The following is a 19,614-nucleotide window of genomic DNA, read 5'->3' as shown; positions in this document are numbered from 1 at the left end:
GTTGTCTGACCACTCTAAATCAGACGAGCCTCAACCTCTGGTTATTTCAATATTAATCTATCTAAGCTGCATATTAAATTATGTCACGATTATACAAAGCTATCATTGGAGAAGACGGTCAGTTTGTTTTATGATAGTGGTCGTGAGCCTCTGGTTAGAAACAAATATTGTAATAATTAAGTTGCACCTCTATGGGGACTAAATAAAGTATGTTCAGAGATGAGCACGCATAAAAGGCGGCCTTCTGAACATATGGTCTAACCTCTAGCAGCGACCAAGCCTGATTCGGTTGTGATCGTGGGCCCGCATAATTATTAAATATTAATAAACGGCCGGTGCGTGAGTCCAAAGCGACATGAGTAGCCGAATGAACGGATGCAATAACAAGTAGGGCTAAACAAGAATAACCAAACATCCACCCAAATTCTGTAACTGTTAAAAGTAATCATCAATCCAATTAATATTAACATTATCTTGGAGTCAGATAATAATACAAAATTGCATAAATGCCAAAACGTCACTTGCAAGCGCCGGAAAAGACTGAACGCGCTATTACCCTTCGTTTGGATTCCGTCGTTGGGCCAAACGGATGGATGGGGTCATATCTGGACCCCTTACAAATGTATTTTAAGATATGGTTTTTGAAAGCCATGGTTATTTTGTGGTTACCATGGATTTACTACAGTAACCATGGTTTTTTGGTTTTAACTGTAGTAAAACCATGATTAATTTTTATAAGAGTATTAAACTAGACCAACCAACCATCTTAACCCAGCTGGCCAAGCTTCCAGCCTGGTCAAGCTGGTTTAAGATGGTGGGTCAGCTGGTCTTCCGGCCTGATGAGTTAAGAAGTGTCCAAAAACACTCTAAAACCAGCCTGCTATACCATCTTAACAAGCTAAAACCAAGCTGGGAGACCAGCTAAAACTAGCCGACCATCTTAGACTGGTTTTAGATTGTCTTTTTAGTAGAGTAATCTTCTTCTTAATGTTAGTTATTGCAAATAAAATGGTTAATGTAAGCATTTGATTTAAATAAATGCATTGGTAAATATTGAAATGAATGTAGATTATTAAGGGGTGGTTTCCCGGAGAGGGCTTATTCTATTCCCAGACTAAAATAAAAGTTTGAGTTCTTTCACTAACATATCTAAACATATATCAGTGCCGTTGTTCTGTCTCAAGATGCACACCAGTATTGTTTTTTTTTTTGTAAGTCATGTTTGTAAAAACTGCTTTAAAGGGGACATTTCTCAAAACTGTTTAAAGATGTAAAATAAATCTTTGGTGTCCCCAATATGTACATATGTGAAGTTCTAGCTCAAAATATCATATAGATAATTATAACAAGTTAAAATTACCACTTTGTAGGTATGAGCAAAAATGTGCCATTTTTGGGTGCAAATGAGTTTATCTCTAAAACTTGTTTATATTTGCACTAAATGGCAGTGCCGTGGTTAAATAGTGCAGATTAAGGGGCAGTTTTATCCCCTTCTGACATCACAAGGGGAGCAAAATTTCAATTACCTATTTTTTTTATCTTTTTCAAATTTTCTCGGTTGATAGAAGCACTGGGGACCCAATTATAGCACTTAAACATGGACAAAAGTCAGATTTTCATGATGTGTCCCCTTTAATGTTGTAAATGTCTTAACATAATTTACGGCTTGTCCTGGATTAATCAAAGAGCATTGTTTTGTCATCAGTGTCTTAAAATTCTCTGAGGTAAACCTTTGCTACCTGAGCTCTTGCTGTTGTGAAATTATTACACTTTGTGCATGTGTGCGCGCGCACGTGCGCGTGTCTGTGTCAATAACTGTGCAGCTCTAACAGGAAACATTAGAGTTTGTGTTTGATGAAGTTAATTTGTGTGTACAGTAGGGTTGCAACCTTCATTTCAGTTGGCAGGTGTAAGAGCTAAACTCGTGTGTTTGTTCTCTAATGAATAACTTTTATAGGTACACATCACATCATGGAAATCTGAAGCAGTCTTAATTTAGCAGTCATACGCGCGCGGGTAAGTAAATTACACAGACCTTTGTAGAAATGTAAACTATTTGTAATGCTGTATTATTATGGGATGTGTGATATTCAAACGCATTTAACTCGAATCGTTTGCGTTGTACATTAATAAATGAGGCGTGTGTGTATGAGGTAATCGCAGGAAAACGAAACTCACTGCAGCCGCTACATCGAGCTGTTATAAATTCACATCAAATACTAAATATATCATCGCAGCTGGAGCACATAAACAACGCCATTTAATACAGATGAGCTTTGTTTCTCTTTAGCATAGTAGGCGATAGTTCAGTTTTATAGAAATAACCCATATGTTACGCAGGTTTAAGGTAAGCGGATGTTTTATTATTTATCTGATGCAGAAACACGCATGTCTTGATACACGATAAACAAGACCGACATCTTATAAGTTTGTGATGTGGTTGTGGCATCGTGTTTAAAATACGGGCTAATGGCCCAATAATAAAGGAGATGGGAGATGTCACAGACTTTAACCCCTTCAAAGTCGAAACATAAGAGTTAGCGTTAGCGTCATAAATGTCCACGAGGATCTTTTAGCAGCGAAAAGAAATAAAAACAGTTTGATTATAATTCAGTGTGTATTATAATACAACATTTGGCGTAAATGTTAAACGATGCATGTAATTTTGCAGCTTTTAGCAATGCAGAAAGTTTATTTTAAAGCCCTATGAAGAGTAGACACGTGGTTGTCTGGAAAGGTAACCATGGCAACATTTCAGCGTTTACCGTAGCGATTAGCTTCTATCTACATTTCTATCTAACAAATAATATTTATTTGTCACCCTGGACCAGAAAACCAGTCATAAGGTTGGATAAAATAAATGTATATTTTATCATATGAATGTTGTATACAAGCTTATTGTTGTATATTGATGTATGTTTTGTTAAGATAGGATAAGATTTCATACAACTAACGTTAACATCTAGAATCTAGGGTATAAAAAAATCCAAATATTAAGAAAACTGCACTTAAAGTTTTCCAAATGAAGTTATCAACAACTGCATCTACTCACAAAAATAAAGTTTTGATATATCTTTACATAATATACTAATGATTTTTGCCATTAAAAAATATAATTTTTGACTTTGAATGTATTATTGCTGGCCATTGCTACAAATATACCTGTGCGACTTAAAGAGCACCTATTTTCCGTTTTATAATTTTACATTCCTTTTTGTGTGTTAGTACATGTTAACGATATGCCAAGTTACAAATCCCAAAGTGTACGATGACACGAGTTATCATCTCTTTTCTTGCACACGGATTGTACCCAACAGTTCACTTCCACAGCGAGTCGATGTGGACTTGATGCACATTACCATAATCCTGCCTGCTTTGACTCACAGCCTGAAAGTAGTTTATGTTTTCATATTTAAAGAATTTACTAGCGCTTGTTGTTTGTCGTTTCTAAGATCACGAATGCAGACACGATTTAAGTTTAAGTGTCCTTACCGTACCAATCTGTTATGTTTTGCTCAAGCCGCGCTGGCAAAGTTAATCAATCTGCATTTTCTGGATCATATTCGGGCTTGTATTGATAAGTTAGCTAAGAAAATATCTCCTATTGGGAGCGGATCTTCCAAATATGGTAAGGAGCGTCACACAGGGCAGCCAAGTGAAGCACACCATGCTTTCTCAGATAGGTTTTGTCAAAATCAATTCGTTTTAGAAAGGCGGGGCATGGAGGAGCAACAATAATTTATGGTATGTGGAAAATAATGTGTTTGAACCATAAACCATGTGAACACATTGCAATACACAAAATACCGTTCTTTTTAGCAACGAAATAGGGGCACTTTAATGCTGCGTTCACACAAAATGCGAATAGAGCGTCAAATTTAAGTTTGCCCCTTGAACATTTTGAATGCATTTGCGTGTCTAGAGCGAAATAGACGTGCGTAATAAGCGTTTTAAGCGAAATTGACACGCGTCCGAGGCGAAATCCGCTTCTTGTGGGAGGGGCAAGGAGTGACTCTGGGTGGGCCTGCTGCCACAGCAGCAAGAAGGCTCCTGACTGGTTAACATGGCGCCAAATTTTTTTACCCGGGCGTCAGACGTTAATTCGCGTCATTTGTGTGAACTGGATGTGCGAATGAGGCGAATTCGCGTCTACCACGACACACTAAACAGACGCTCTATTCGCGTTTAGTGTAAACGCATCATAAGACTGGATTTGTGGTCCAGGGTCACATTTTTATTTTAATTTTCGTGTGAGCATTTATGGGAAAGAAACGTGTGACTTTTCTCCGTTATGGATGAGACAATTCTGAAATCTACACTTACCTAACTGAGGAAATATATATATTTTTTAAGTCCTAAACAAAGGTTTTGCATTGATATTTAAGCCACCAAATATTGACACCTGAGATATCAGTATAGTAAAAACTTTTGTTTAAAAATGTTTTTGCATGAAATTGCTCTAAACAAATTTTAACACAAAACTGGAAATAATGTTATCAGTAATTGTTAGTTATTAGAGAAAATTGCTATGTGGGTTTATAATTTTTGAAGCTATACTTCAGAATAAAAATGCATTGAAGCCAAACCTTAAACTGGCTAAATTGTTTAACCCTGTTTTACCAGAGACATCTATCATCATGGCCCAGTCATCTTCTGAAAGCTGTTTAGAGTCTGAGCTCATCTGTCCCATCTGTCTCAGTATCTTTCTCGATCCAGTCACACTCCCTTGTGCCCACAGTTTCTGCCTCGCATGTCTGGAAGCCCCCGAGTGTCAAAAAACACCTCAAGAACTTTGTTGTCCAGTGTGTGGAGAGCAACATCTCAACCCAGAGTCCCTACCGAGAAATATGAAACTTAAAAACATTGTTGAGAGCCTCAAAGACAACATCAGACTCACAGACGGAGCTGAGCTTCAATCCACTGTAGAAGACAACATGGTCAACAATAGTGATGGATCTGTTGAAGCAGACACTGCAGAGGAAAACTGTCAGTCAGCAGAATTAGAAAAAGTCGTTCCTTTGGAGACTGAATCGAATAAACACATGTCTAGATTACTACCCATAATGAATAGCTTACATGAAAAGCTTGCTGTAGTGGATGATCTGGTGACTAAAGAGAAGGACAGAGAGGCTTTAGTAAAGGCAACCCATGCTGATTTAAGGAAAGAGGTTAGCAGCATACTGGAGGAAATGACAGAGCTGATGAAGACGTACAGCGTTACTGGTATGAAGCTTCTGGAGGTTGAGTTGAAGCCCAGAGAAGATGCTGCACAAAATAGAGTTGTACTGCTATCAGACCTTCAGCAGAAATTAAGGACTGCCGAACTTCAGATCAATACCCTGATGGATGGGAACGATAGCACCTGTTTTAGTGATGATATCCAAACGATCGAAGCCCAAGTTTCCAGCTTGACTCTGGAGCCATTAAACGATTCTTCGAGTGAATTGTTTAGCAGTTTAAAAAAGGTCTGCACGGAAATGGAACAACACAACGCTCAACTCCGTCTCGGGCTGGGATCCGCTCAGAGAGCTTTACGAATCATCCTCAACCCTTCTGAGGTGACGTTTGACCCTGAGACCATCCACCCCAACCTGCTCTTGTCTGAAGATCTAAAAACTCTGACTTTCAGTGTAGTAAAGCAGTCGTATCCGGCCGGTTCTCAGAGGTTTTCAAGTTTTTTCCAGGCTCTGAGCTCCCAAAGCTTCTCCAAAGGAGAACATCTTTGGAGCGTGAAGGCTGAGGGTTGTCCCTGGGTTTTAGCTCTGTGTTATGGTGGGTTGGCCCGCTCTGGTTTTGGTAGTGGGCTGGAGAGCAGTGCCGGGTCCTGTTGCCTCATGTACTGTGATAACTTACTAAGGGCTTACGAAAATGGAAAGGACACGCCGCTTAGACGTACACCATCTCTGAAGAGAGTGGAGATACACCTGAGCTTCAGTCGCAGTACTTTAGCATTTTATAGCATTAGCGACACGAGTGGGGATAAAACTCATCTCCACTCCTTTACGGTGAACTTTACAGAGCCTGTCTATCTGGCTGTTAGGATGATGTCGGGTCAGCCCAAAGCACACATAACAGTTAACTAATGATTTCATACAATACTTTGGTAGTTTGTTTCAAGTCTAAAGTTAACACATGTTCTCTGTGGGATTTTTGTCTACTTTCTGCTTTTAAGAAAAACATTTTTTTAAGATTATTTGGCAAAATGGAGCCACACAGTTGCAACATTTATGTCTTTGTGTCTACTATACTAAGGTCCATTCATGTGTCGTTAAAGTCAAATTAATGACAGATCCCATAAAAACTGTCCTAACATGCGGCATGCCCTAAAATATCTTTTAATGGATGTTATTTGTTCCCTCTTATGTTCACCTCTCATGCACGCTGGTTTCAACATTATCGTCTAAACAAATAAATAAATAAAACACAATATTTTATTTTATTATACGCATTTAAGTGTTGAAAACATGGAAAAGTTATGTTTGTTTGTCTTTACATTTACATTTCAAATAGTACAGTTCGAAAAGCATGCTTTTCTTATAACATGTTTACTTTTTTTTGCTGAAATAAAAAATAACATCTACCTCTTCCAGTAGTTTAAGTACTATATTTTGAAAAGCCTCTGTGTTTTATTTTTTTAAACCCTTATTTTGAAGTGTTGGCTAGATGGCAGCCATTATCTCTGGGAGGAAGGTGGGTCTTTTATTTTGAAGTGATGCACATATGACGGCCATTTTTGCTTTGGTAGTGCAATTCACATAGATATGTGTACATAGATACGTCTTTCGGCCGCTCCACATGTAGACGCGTCCGCCATTTTGGAAAGGTCCAGTTGCAGACGTCACTCGCAGTTTTCCAGGATACAACGTACTGGGATATTGCGCACCCTCTGGTTCGTGAACCCTGCAAATAAATTTCCGAAAAAAATGAGCTAATATTTCAGAGGTGAAAATGTATATGTATTAACTTAATATGACAGACTTTTACATTGCAGTGACTTTTAAAGCAGACACTTTTGTCTAGGTGTATTGTGTTAGTTTAACAATTATAATGTATGGGTCAGGGTCTACTACATAATAAAATAAAAATACAATAATTATAAAATAAAATAATTTTACCTTTAATCCGCAGGAAGCTAATTTTAAATTTTAAAGCTCCTTGGACCGTTCCAATATGGCGGACGACTGCCCGTAGAAACAGCCGCTGATGACGTATCTACGTCTTTGTGTATGTCTATGGTCGTTGACGCTGACTTATCTGACAAGCGCCTGACGCATCAGTTTCATTCCGCCTGTAAACAAACAAACAACAGCCGTCGTACGAATCAAAGTTATTATGACTCCATTAAACCGAATGGTGGCATTAATACTGGATAACATCAGCCTTTGATCGGAAAACGTTAAGAGTTAAAGGTGAGCTGTGTTTCTGTTGTTTATCACCTGATACTAGATCGGTGTGTGTGATTTGTGTCACATGATGATATAATTCACTCTAAACACATTACAGATAAAGACAAATTCCCTTTCATTTCAGTTTAACGTTTGCTAAAATCAGTGCGTGATGAGTTTATTTACACAGAGTATTTGATCTCTGTTATGTAACATTGTGTGTAAATACAAACACGTAGCCTACATTCCAGAACAGTTACTTTGTTACATTTGATATATTTTATACAATTGCAACGATACATTTTAGACATTTCAATGTAACATCTGTGCTATTATTGATTTGTGATCATGCAATTCTCATGGTTGTGGATGTATGACTACATTTTTACTAACAAATATGTGTGCGAAATATTTCACTATCATTTACAATTTACAGGTAACTACTGTAACTTTAATATCATATATTCATAGTTGTGAATCTCTGCTTGTGCATGTTTATAATGTTTACTCGACTCTATGTGTTATAATGTGTGTTGCATTTAAATACAATGTATGCAGGTGAGTGTGAATTGAATGAGGTTTGTTTTATTCCCACAGGTTTAGTTCAGGATGTTGGAGAGAGTAACACAAAGTGTGAGATTTGCTCATTATGCCAACACAAGTGCGTTTCCCACAGTGGAGAACAGCACAGATTTTACACCAGATCAAGAGATCAACATCACCAAACCACACACATGTCTACAGATACTCTATGAGGATATCGGAGACTCCAGGTACAGCCGTTTTCACTGGTGTAAAGTCTGTAAAGTATGAGGCTTTAGGCATTATATGTCAGCACACTTTGACACGTTTGCATTAAATGTGACAAAGTTGCTGCTACCAGTTTCACTTCATTCATTGATTTGAGAAATTAAAATCGATGTTTCATGGGGTCTGTCTGTAGACTTTAACCGTCTTTAGATAGCATATATAACCTGTGTCTGACTGTGTAGTTTCAGTTTTTAAACTGATAGGGACACTTACTGTAATATTGTTTGCGCTTTTCAATAAAGTTTAGCGGGCCGTGTCCACTAAAGAGGTGCAAATTGACACCAGGACTTTCCGTCAGACACACGAATGTGATTTTAGCATTGCAGGTTATTTACTTTCAGTTCTGCTTTCATGTCTGTGTAAACTGAAGTGTCCTCTATTTAGATACTTTTGATCTCAAGGGACAACAATTCATTTTTGTCTTGGGTTTATATTCTGATATAACTATAGCACTACAATGTCAAATTTCTCAGAAGTCGTTTCACAGTTTTAAGACATTAACACTATCAGTACTGATAGATGTGCGATGATTTGGCCACGACAACTTCCTCTCTTTGTTTTTTAGAATGTGTGATGAATCAGCAGCTTATATGAAAAGAGAAACAATATCAATTGATTTATGAAAGCTGAATATCATTTTTTTGTACACGAAAGACAAAGTCATGCATGTCCAATTGAAAAGATGTACACGTGTGTGTTCACCTGTAAGAGATATGATATAGTTGAATAGTTAATGTTGTTGAATAGAATACAATAATCTTTTAAAACTTTGAGTAGTTAATACTGTGATTAATAGCTTGTTTAAAAAACACTGATTAAAAAAGTCAACAATAAAGAAATGTTTGGCAATGTTTACATACATTTTGTTATAAATCAGAAGGTAAACACTGTTGTAATTTCTACTAACATAACCTTTTATGTATGTTTGAAGTTAAGATTTGTGTGCTCTCGTTCATGTACACTAGTGTTCAACCTAACATAAAACAAATCTAATCTGACATCATGTTATCTTGCACTAGGTCAATGTTAGTGCAAGAGAACGTAACAAATAAAATTCAAATGAAACTAAAGCATTTAATTGACTTGCTACAATATATGTGTGTGTGTCTTAACTATCAAACATTAAATTAAAGTAAAAACATGCTGTGGATCTTTGTGGATAAACAGGTACTTTCCATCACAGGTAAAAGTTGAAATTCCTGTTTTAGATGTGTGTGGGCTAGTATTACAGTAATAAATGACTTGTTTATTATCTACGGTTATAAACATTATCTATACTGTAAGCAGTTGAGCTGCTGTTTCCTTGTATTGCTGTTAAGAAGTTTGTCTGGTTTGTGTCAGGGTTCGATTTTGGGACCTGATGCTGCTCATCCCTAATGTTGCATTCTTGATATTCCTGATGTGGAAACTTCCTTCTGCTCGGGCCAAGATCCGTCTCACATCCAGCCCCATCTTTGTGGCATTTTATATACTGGTAAGCACCAAAACTTTCACAGCTATTCACCTGAAACTGGAATGTAGTTTCAATCCCTTGGGGCTTCCCACCGAGTGAGAGTTGTGCTTTGACTCAAGTCTAACATTATTATTGCTCAAACCTCCAACCTTCAGGAGTGTAAACTATACATATAACTCTCAATAATGTACATTAACTCATTCACCGCCATTGACGAGTTATCTCGTCAATTATGAGTTAATATTTAACTAATAAATATGCTTTTCTGGACAAATTTCAAAGTGAAAGTGTAATACCGCTTTTATCAAAAACAGAAGTTAAAAAGATTTAATGATGTATTTTAACTGCCTTTATGTTTGATAGTCATTCTGAGTCTGATCTCTAACATAAATTCCTTTACAAAAACGCAATTTTTTAAGCTTTTTGCTCAAAATTTGTATTTTTGAAGAGAAATATCCATATTTCAGCAGTTAAATTAAGTGGAAAAAGTAAATATATAATGAAACCCCCATTTTGTTTGTTTGTTTGTTTGTTTGTTTATTGTTTGTTTGAAAGCAGAGGGTGTGTTCTTTAATTTGATATAATTTGTATGTTTATATATTTATAGAAGATAATTTTTCCTGCAAGGAATTTTGTGAAACTTTTGTTAAAATCACAAAAATGCAGGTGGGCAACTTTTCTCAAAAAGGCTGGTGGTGAATGAGTTAAATAAATAATGTAAACTTACTCTTAATAATGTAAATAAACCTTTGACCCTCAGCGGTATAAACTATCAAACTAGAGATGCACCGATATTAAATTTGTCCACCTTTACCGATAGCCAGTTAGTAAGGCTGATACCTGCTGATACCCATTGTTTTGTGGTTATATTAACTTGCATTAACTAAATTCTGAAGATTACATTTTCATATAATGACCATTAATATTGAACATTAAACTAGTGATGTTTCTTTACATTTTCTATACACAGAGATCAAATTCATTGCATTTTCCTGTTTATTATTTTTGGACTGAGAGGATATTTCGGCAACACTATCGGACGATAGTGTGATCTGTCTGTCTGTCTGTCTGTCTGTCTGTCTATCTATCTATCTATCTATACCTTACATCATTTGACTTATTGAGTTTTCAAGCATTTGGATTCATGATTTATCTGTTATGTAATTTACATCGCTGTAAATAGAAAACAGAGTCATAGAAAGTGTGTTAATGGTGTGATTTATGTAAGTGGATGTTGTTTTGTGTGTTTTAGGTGTTTGTAGTGGCTGCTGTGGGTATCACACGTGCTATAGTCTCCATGACTGTTAGCACATCCAGTGCTGCCACGCTCATAGATAAGGTACAACTTAGGCTTCATTTCTATTATTCCTGTTATTACTAAATCAAAAATATTTCATCAGTGTGAAAGATATCCTAATGTTTCTAATAAAACACTCATTGTCCATTGCTTGTTGTATTATTATGTTATGATTTTCTATTGATTGTCACGCAACAGGCTGCCTGCTCTTAAATGACTTTATATTTATAAGCTAATAGGAATATTACTGACATTAACAGTAATGAAATATTTATATATAATTCAATGCATCATGAAACGTTACTTCTAATAGTGCAGTTGACTGTGATGTGATGTGTCTGCCCGCAGGTGCTTTGGGAAATCACGCGTTTCTTTTTATTAGGTATTGAGCTCAGCGTCATCATACTGGGACTGGCTTTTGGTATGTTCCTGAATTCTTAATGTTTATTATTGCTTTACACTGATCTCAAGTCTGTAAAGTGACATGTTTTGTGATTTAAACTGGTTTAGGTCATCTGGAGAGTAAGTCCAGTATCAAGCGTGTGCTGGCCATCACTGCGATCTTGGCCCTGGCCTATTCCATCACACAGGTAAGCATGTGCGCTTGTATATCAGATAATTAAAAACAGTGACCAGTGGCTCCTGGTTAGTGGCTACAGTATCAACACTGCCAGTGTTTTATAAAAGCAGTAAGGGTGGCCATGTCTATGTCTATGTCTGATTTTACCATGCACACACCTTAAACTCACAGTTATTGCTTTCATAATCTGTTGCTGCTTCAGGGAACTCTGGAGATTCGTTACCCAGATAAACATCTCTCGGCTAAAGACTTCAACATCTACGGTCACGGTGGGCGGCACTTCTGGCTGGCCAGTTCTTGCTTCTTTTTCCTGGTATTGATTTCTTCATTTCTTTTTATATTAAATTAGAATTAAACTCTTATTTTGAAGTTTAATTTAGACTTGAACTGTTTTTCAGGTGTATTCTCTGATAGTCATTCTTCCCAAAACTCCAGTCAGAGACAAAATCTCATTACCATGTGAGTAAATGCACAGGTTGTGTTAACAGGACATGTTCTTTCATTTACTTATAAAAAATGACAGATTGGCAGAATGTTTTTAAAGTCAATCGTGTTAAACAATCGTGATTATGATTTGTACCAAAATAATTGATACCCATAATCGAGCAGCCCTACCCACTCGTCCTTTTTAAATCCCCATTAAACCAAAGCAGTCTCATTAGACATGCTGTTTGGATTTTCTTGTTAATGTGATGTCACACTGATAAAGCCCCACCCACAGCCACTGACTGACAGTCCTTTGGCAAGTTGTAAGCTGTCTGCCATATCTCAATAGTGAGATACGATTATCTCAGACTTTATTTACATGAATCAGATCTATTTGAACTGAAAGCGCTCGTTGTCTCTTTTGATAAGGGAGTGAGGAGCTATAGCTCATTTGCATTTAAAGGCGGAGTCCATGATGTTTGAAAGCCAATGTTGATATTTGAAATCACCTAAACAAACACGCCCCTACCCCAATAGAATCTGGACCTTCTGTTGATAGACCCGCCCCACACATACGCAAACCGGCATTTGATTTGATTTGATTGGCTATAAGTGTGTTTTGGTAGTCGGCCCGTCTCCTTTTCCAACGCGTTTTTCAAACATCGTGGACTCCGCCTTTAAAGGTACACACACGAAAACAGCACGTTTGTGCTCCCACCCAATTAAAGGCATTTTGGATATGATATATAATAAAACTAAAACATTTTGTTAAATAGGCATGATAGGTGCTCTTTAATTTAACTATCAGCTAAAAATACACCTATAAAACTCATTTAGTCAGAGAGACAGATAATGATTATTTATAACACTTTCTATCTCTGTTTGTGTTTATCATTATGTGATCATGAATGTCTCTATCATCAGCTAAGAGGAGTTTTTACGTGTATGCTGGGATTCTGTCTGTACTGAATCTGGTTCAGGGGATCGGCAGTGCTCTTCTCTGTGCTGATATTATTGAAGGCCTGTGGTGAGCGTTTATATTTTACTTTTACAAACATAGATTCAATTCAAATGGTAAACTCTCAGGAAGATGGTCATTATACCGATATTTATATGAACTGTTAATATCTGTTATGAAATATATATCATCAGCCTTCTCAATGAACTGTGTGTTTTAAAATATCTATGAGCTAATACAAGTGCTTTCTGTTCTGCGTTCTGTTATTAGACTCTACTGATCAAATTTGAATATTAAAACACTTTTAAAGCTTCCTCTTTAATTTCAGGTGTAATTGAAAAAAGAAATGAAAATACCAGATTGAATGAGCACTCAGATTGTTTAAACCCCTCTATTTGTCTTCTGTCTATCTTCACAGTTGTGTTGATGTGACCACATTCCTGTATTTTTCTGTCTTTGCTCCTCTGATCTACGTCACGTTCCTCAAAGGATTTTTTGGGTATGTGGATATTCTCTCTGTTAATTCTGTATTTCTTTTATTTATTTATTGTTTGTAAAAAGGACATTACTCATGAATCAACAGTACAGACACTTTAAATAGGTATGAGTTAGCCCACAGGCTAATTTTCATCTGTTGACCCTGTTGAACCTGAAAAGGAGAAAACATAAAATAAAATAAACATCCATAATAACCCAAACACAATAAGACATAAATTCATGCAATAAAATTAGCAAATGAAACGCATTTATAATTAAATCCAAATTGATTTAATCAGTTTAAAATACAGAGCTGTGAGGATATCTGATTGTGGTTTATTAACACTATAGGGCCATATTGTGTGGGACCCAGTGAATTAATATATACAGTAGATATAGGCATTGGTACAATACGATCCCTTCAGTTTTAGTAAATGGGCAATTCCGTGCAAAATCAACCTTTATCATGAAAAGTAAAGTTCTTAACCATACTAATATCTTGGATGTCAATATTTGGTGGTTAAAATACCCATGTAAAGTCTTGGTTTAAGTTATTAAATCTTTCTTGAATCATTTTTCATAAGCTGCATTTTCATTGCAGATTTGTGCAAAACTTTAGTGTTATTTTCTAAATGTCGACAAAACACTATTGTGAAATGAAGGTATTGACACGTATTGATCTGTTTCTGGGAGGTTTTAGTTCATACTGCTTCATCTTCAAATAATAATTATGCGACTTACTTGCATCAGGTGACCTGAGGCTATGTTTACATTAATGCGTTTATGCTTTAAAACGCGTTACTTTTGCTACGTTTACGCCTTTCATCTACACTACATCACCGTTTTCGACCCTCATAAACGGATTCGTTCGCAAACGCTGAAGACCCTGTTTTAGTTTGAGAACTCAGACGTTGCTCTGAGTGTAAATGAACGTAGACGGAGTCTTATGTTAACGAACAGCTGATATTAACGTGACAGCCATCATTTTCAAAGTAAAAATTATTTTATTCATGTAAATGTTGGTTTGCAACGGAGGTTTTGCCAAAAATAGTAAACATCTACCAACCAGCTATTATAAATGCTATATCGGATTGTTTTAACATGTATCCTTATAGATAATGTCTGTTTTATATTAATGTTTGAGTATTGTTGGGTTTAATGTGTTTATGTTTTGTTTAAATTTAGTTAGCTTACGAAAGATAGACTGTAATTTTATACGCCATATAGGCGTTGCAAAGGCCAATATGAAGGGAGAATTGTAATGGGTCAGACATTATTTTCCAGTTTAATGTAAGTTTTGTTTGCTACTTTAAAATGAATTTTGTTTCAGATAATTTGTCTCTTAATTTTAATCGATGTTTTGTTGATAAGTTTGTTGAATATAAATTAATAAAAACAATAAACTCAACGTCATTAATATAATGCTTGTTTAGGCGCTTGGCTTTTAGCTATTTGTGTGTTGCTAGCGGAGGACGTGCACGGACCTCGCACACTTTTAAAAATTAATGCAATAAGCATTTCTGGTAGGCTAAAGCAATACTTCACTTCTTACTATATTTTGATTGAAGTTTGCATTTGCTGACATTTATTTTTGCTTCAAGTTCGCTACTGTTTAGAATGCTTTCTTTTTAAATCATAAAGACCTTTCTGTTTAGTTATAAAATCAAAATTAACCTATTAATCATTTTAATATGTTGTAGGGGGAGCTAGAACAGTATAAGTGTTTATGTTTTGTTTAAATTTAGTTAGCTTACGAAAGATAGACTGTAATTTTAAACGCAATATAGGCGTTGTAAAGGTCAATATGAAGGGAGAATTGTAATGGGTCAGACATTATTTTCCAGTTTAATGTAAGTTTTGTTTGCTACTTTAAAATGAATTTCGTTTCAGATAATTTGTCTCTTAATTTTAATCGATGTTTTGTTGATAAGTTTTGTGAATATAAATTAATAAAAACAATAAACTCAACGTCATTAATATAATGCTCGTTTAGGCGCTTGCGCTTTTAGCTATTTGTGTGTTGCTAGCGGAGGACGTGCACGGACCTCGCACACTTTTAAAAATTAATGCAATAAGAATTTCTGGTAGGCTAAAGCAATACTTCACCTCTTACTATGTTTGATTAAAGTTTGCATTTGCTGACATTTATTTTTGCTTCAATTCGCTACTGTTTAGTACTGTTCACTTGAATGCTTTCTTTTTAAATCATAAAGACCTTTCTGTTTAGTTATAAAATCAAAATTAACCTATTAATCATATTAATATGTTGTAGGGGGGAAATAGAACAGTATAAGACTTTCCCAAACACATTTTTATAGGTTCAAAAATAGTGTCTGTTATAGTTGCCAGCAAAGGACCCATGTATGACTTTTTGTCAATATCGCACACCCCTAGGCTGCGTAAACGTGCAAAGGTAAGCTATTATTAGAGTAAAAAGTTATTTTACACTTATATGCGCATGCCCAGTTACGTGATTGGTCATGTTTCATGCATTTATGGTGGTGTATAGTGTGGATGAAGATTTTTTTAAAAATGCCAGTATAAACGAGGATCGTTTTCATTTTAAAATGCCGTTTTAAAACGCAAATGCTCTAATGTAAACATGGCCTGAAAATGCAAATACACTGTTTGCAGTTTTTGCAAAATACACCTTTTCCGAATTGGCTAAAAAACCACCTCATGTGAGCATTAAACGTTTTTGGCAATATATGGGAGTTTTTGCTAAATTGACGTGTTTATATTGGCTGTATTGTCAATTCGCAATGTCAATTTGCCAATTTAATAAAAACACAGCTATTGTTAAAGAGCTCCTACGATTTCCTTTGGAGTGTGTGTATTATATGTTAGCGGTATGCAAAAGGTACAAACCCCAAAGTAAACGTTGAAGCAGGTTATTGTTTATAACGTAAATCTCTTTTCTTGGACTACAACAAACACACGGATTGTAGGCAACGGTTTACTTCCTGGGATTGGTGATGTAGTAAAGACCGACATTATCATAATTCCTCCCGCTTCTGACTCACAACCTGTAAGTTAACTCCTGTTAGCATTGCATTGTGAGCGAATCTTTCAATCATGGTAAGGAGCATCACATTTCCGGCTGGTGTCAAAGGTATTCAGACCAATCACAACATACAGATTAGCTGGCCAATCGCGGACACAGAGCTTTTCAAATCCATGAGTTTTGTAAAAAAAAAAAAGAGTGAAATCTGGAGCTACAAAAATATACGGTATGTAAGGAATGGTTGACTCTGGTCCTTTGAATTGTAAGAAAATAATGCACACCAAGGTGGTAATGCGTTACACCGCAGGTGTGCATTGTTTTCAAATAATTCAAAGGACCGGAGTCAATTATTCCGCTTATACCACGGTTACCACAAACATTGCTCTGGTGCCTATTTTTAAGACATTTGAAAAATTAGGTGTGCGGTTTACAGAAAAATAATCAACACCCATAGAACATTTCTCAGCCAATCAGAATGCAGGATTCAACAGACCCGTGGTATAAGTGGAAAATAATGTGTTTTTGAACTATAAACCACGCAAACATTTTACCAAATACACAAAATAACCTTGTTTTTAGCAATGAAATAGGTGCTCTTTAAGTAAGTGCAAATTTTAGAATTGTAACGTCCGTAACGGAGAAATGTCACGTCCATAAAATTGTTTGTTCCTCATAAATGCACATACAAAGATTAAATTAAATATTATTTGTTCCCTTTTCCTTTTGTTGAATATTATTGCATCTGGTTTGTTTATTTTCAATACACAGAATTCCTACAAAGTATATTGTCTCCTAAAACTTTTGTAACATTCATAACTCATGTATATTCCCTTAGCTGAAATAGACAGCATATAGGTATAGGCTGATATTTTTCTGATGTCTAGATTATCAAGGGTTCAGGAAAATATAACCAGATCGTTCAATATATTGGTAATAAATGCATTCTCTGAGAAACTATATTACAAGTTTTGACTGTAAATGTCACATCCATATGAAATTGCTTAAATGTTCTGGGTAGGTAGTTCAGAGAAAACAATCATGTATTTGTTCTACTTCCTTTTTTGTTACAGTGTTCATGTTTCCTTTCTGTAACAATCGAATGTTTATTTTCTTTCCTGTTTTCTATTTCCAGTTCCGAGCCAAAGATCCTCTTCTCATACAAGTCACAGATAGATGAGCCGGAAGACTCCGACGTCCACCTGCCCAACACTTCCTCATCAGGTCTGGGCAGGAAAGAGCTGGATCATAGCTCGTACTCCAGCACACAGATCGACGGCTCTGGAGCGTACCTGGATGACGTGGTGTCGGGACCGTTTGGAGGAGGAAACAGCATCGACAGCGATCGCTGGAGAAGTCTTAATGCCTGAGACACAGAGCGAGGTTTAAACACCGAACGTTTTCAACGCCACCTCCAGTTTACTTGTTGTTTGACCAGCTGAAGAGTTTGATGTGCCGTGGATTTGAGTTCAGTTTGTCATGCACCACCTTGAATTAGAAGTTTTTTCACGGTTGTTGTTTAAAAGTGGACTCTTTCGCTCTTTTTTCATGCATTCCTTTATTGTAACTGTGTGCATCAGAGAATTTAAGCAACTTTGATGTAGATTATCTAAAATACATCTGCTGAGATAATAATCGATTGCTGATCATTTATCTGTACAACATTTCAGACATGATTAGATATTTTACTGATATCAGTGTAAGTTTGATCGATTATTCATGTTTACTGCCGTGAGTTTTTCCACCAGGCATTTCTTTGAGCTTTCTACACTAAGCTTGTGACTTCAGGACTCGGATCCACATTGGCTTTGTTCATCTGCTTTATATCGGACTGAGCATTCATCTGTATGTTTGTAAAGTCATTTATTACAGATGCTAGATCATAGTTAGATTTGAAAATGTTTTTGCATTTTAATTTATTTTAGAGATATGTTGAATTGTACAGGTTTTTAGCCTGTTATCAGTTTCCAGTTTGAATTCGGTGTCTCTTTCTAACTGATAGTGACTCTTGAACTCTCTGGTTTGTCATAACAGATATCATTCCATATATAAAGAGTGCATTAGAAAGATCTCATTACTAGAATAAGGACCATACTGAGATAAAATATCAAATATGCTTCATTTCATTTGGTTAAATGGTTGTATATGAATAACAACTTTATAAATGGTGTACAAAAATTTGCCAAGTACATTTTGGTTAATTTTGTTGTTAAATGTCAATTAAATTTGGCCAGAGTAAAATGTTTATTTCTGTTTATTGATTTCGTCTTATATTTTAATTTAAAAGTATTTGTATTTGATTAATTTTTTGTGATTAGAGATTTAAATATTCAAATGCTTTGGGTGGGTATAGGTGTATGATTTTTACAAATTCATAGTTGTTGCATTCTCTCACTACAGCTCATTTTGATGACATCTGTAATTCAAAGCACATCTGCTTATAATATTTAAAGCTTTGTTCGTTTTTCTGTCGTTTAAGCTCGTAATAGATGTATATAAAAAGATAACAGAGTACAGTACATGAATTAAGTATTGATTCAAGTATGGGCTGCCACAACATTTCAGAAATAATAATTTAATAGTATTTTAGCAGGAACTGTAAATTTTGGACAGCTTGTGGGGGACCTTTATTTTGGAATGATCAAAAATGTTACGTCATGATATGTGGATACGTTTAGTTTTCTAAATAGAAGTTTTTGCCGTCTGTTGCGCAGTTGTACATTCCAATTGTGCTGAATAAATCGGTTCTGTATTTGTGTCGCATTTTGTAATTTAAGCATGTTCATCGAAAATGTTCTTCAGCTTATCATGTGACGTGTCATACGAATTGGCTTGTTCGACTACATGCCTCGTAGCAAGAACTGACAGCAGGAAGACGTCAAAGTACAGACACTTGCAAATCGAAATTAGCCTTTTGTATTATTTCTCGAATTGCTCTCGCGGTACTTTGACGTCATTCGCCTGTCGGTTGTTGTGGCGGCAGATGAGTAGTGACAGTGGTTTTATTTCTGTAACATAAATAATACAATAAAATTAAAAGTGGCTGCAAAAAATATTTTAAATTTCACAAAAAATAGATAGAATAGATAGTGCCCTGTAATATATCTTGTATACTAAATCTATTTCTTTAAAAAATAAATGTATTTATCTCAGAGTTTGTTTGTTTTTTAAATAAAGTTGTGAAAATGTCAAATTATCACATTTTTGTACTCTGCATGTTTGTTTTT

The 19,614-nt window shown here is 35.7% G+C and overlaps 2 protein-coding genes and 1 long non-coding RNA gene across 6 annotated transcripts in view; 2 read left to right on the top strand and 1 right to left on the bottom strand.

The window, feature by feature from the left end:
* Positions 1–1,784: 1,784 nt before the first annotated feature.
* trim107 (tripartite motif containing 107) lies at positions 1,785–6,421 on the top strand. Of its 3 annotated transcripts, none has more exons than XM_055212652.2 (2): positions 1,785–2,016; positions 4,624–6,421. In XM_055212652.2, exon 2 carries the CDS (start codon positions 4,638–4,640, stop codon positions 6,081–6,083), a length of 1,446 nt encoding a protein of 481 aa, XP_055068627.2. In that variant the 5' UTR covers positions 1,785–2,016; positions 4,624–4,637; the 3' UTR covers positions 6,084–6,421. The 3 variants fall into 3 exon arrangements, with proteins under 3 accessions (XP_055068627.2, XP_055068628.2, XP_055068629.2); XM_055212653.2 differs by lacking the exon at positions 1,785–2,016 and adding an exon at positions 2,151–2,347; XM_055212654.2 differs by lacking the exon at positions 1,785–2,016 and adding an exon at positions 2,823–2,846.
* Positions 6,422–7,153: 732 nt separating this feature from the next.
* LOC129450152 (uncharacterized) overlaps positions 7,154–19,614 on the bottom strand; it is a 49,894-nt gene continuing 37,433 nt past the window's right edge. Inside the window, exon 4 of one of the 2 annotated variants that reach the window (XR_008646262.2) lies at positions 7,154–7,288. This is a non-coding gene — a long non-coding RNA (uncharacterized lncRNA). Of the gene's footprint in view, positions 7,289–12,974; positions 13,559–19,614 lie in introns of those variants that run through there. The other variant, XR_012370793.1, reaches the window with a different exon arrangement.
* Positions 7,254–18,644, top strand: tpra1 (transmembrane protein, adipocyte asscociated 1). The gene is made up of 11 exons (XM_055212657.2): positions 7,254–7,409; positions 7,983–8,158; positions 9,537–9,669; positions 10,901–10,987; positions 11,294–11,366; positions 11,456–11,535; positions 11,728–11,838; positions 11,924–11,984; positions 12,876–12,978; positions 13,328–13,408; positions 17,523–18,644. The coding sequence occupies exons 2-11, from the start codon at positions 7,995–7,997 to the stop codon at positions 17,755–17,757; spliced, it is 1,128 nt and encodes a 375-aa protein (XP_055068632.1). The 5' UTR covers positions 7,254–7,409; positions 7,983–7,994; the 3' UTR covers positions 17,758–18,644.

Source organism: Misgurnus anguillicaudatus, chromosome 8 (genome assembly GCF_027580225.2).
Source record: "Misgurnus anguillicaudatus chromosome 8, ASM2758022v2, whole genome shotgun sequence".
NCBI classification, from domain to species: domain Eukaryota; kingdom Metazoa; phylum Chordata; class Actinopteri; order Cypriniformes; family Cobitidae; genus Misgurnus; species Misgurnus anguillicaudatus.
This window is presented reverse-complemented; position numbering and strand designations above follow the sequence as displayed.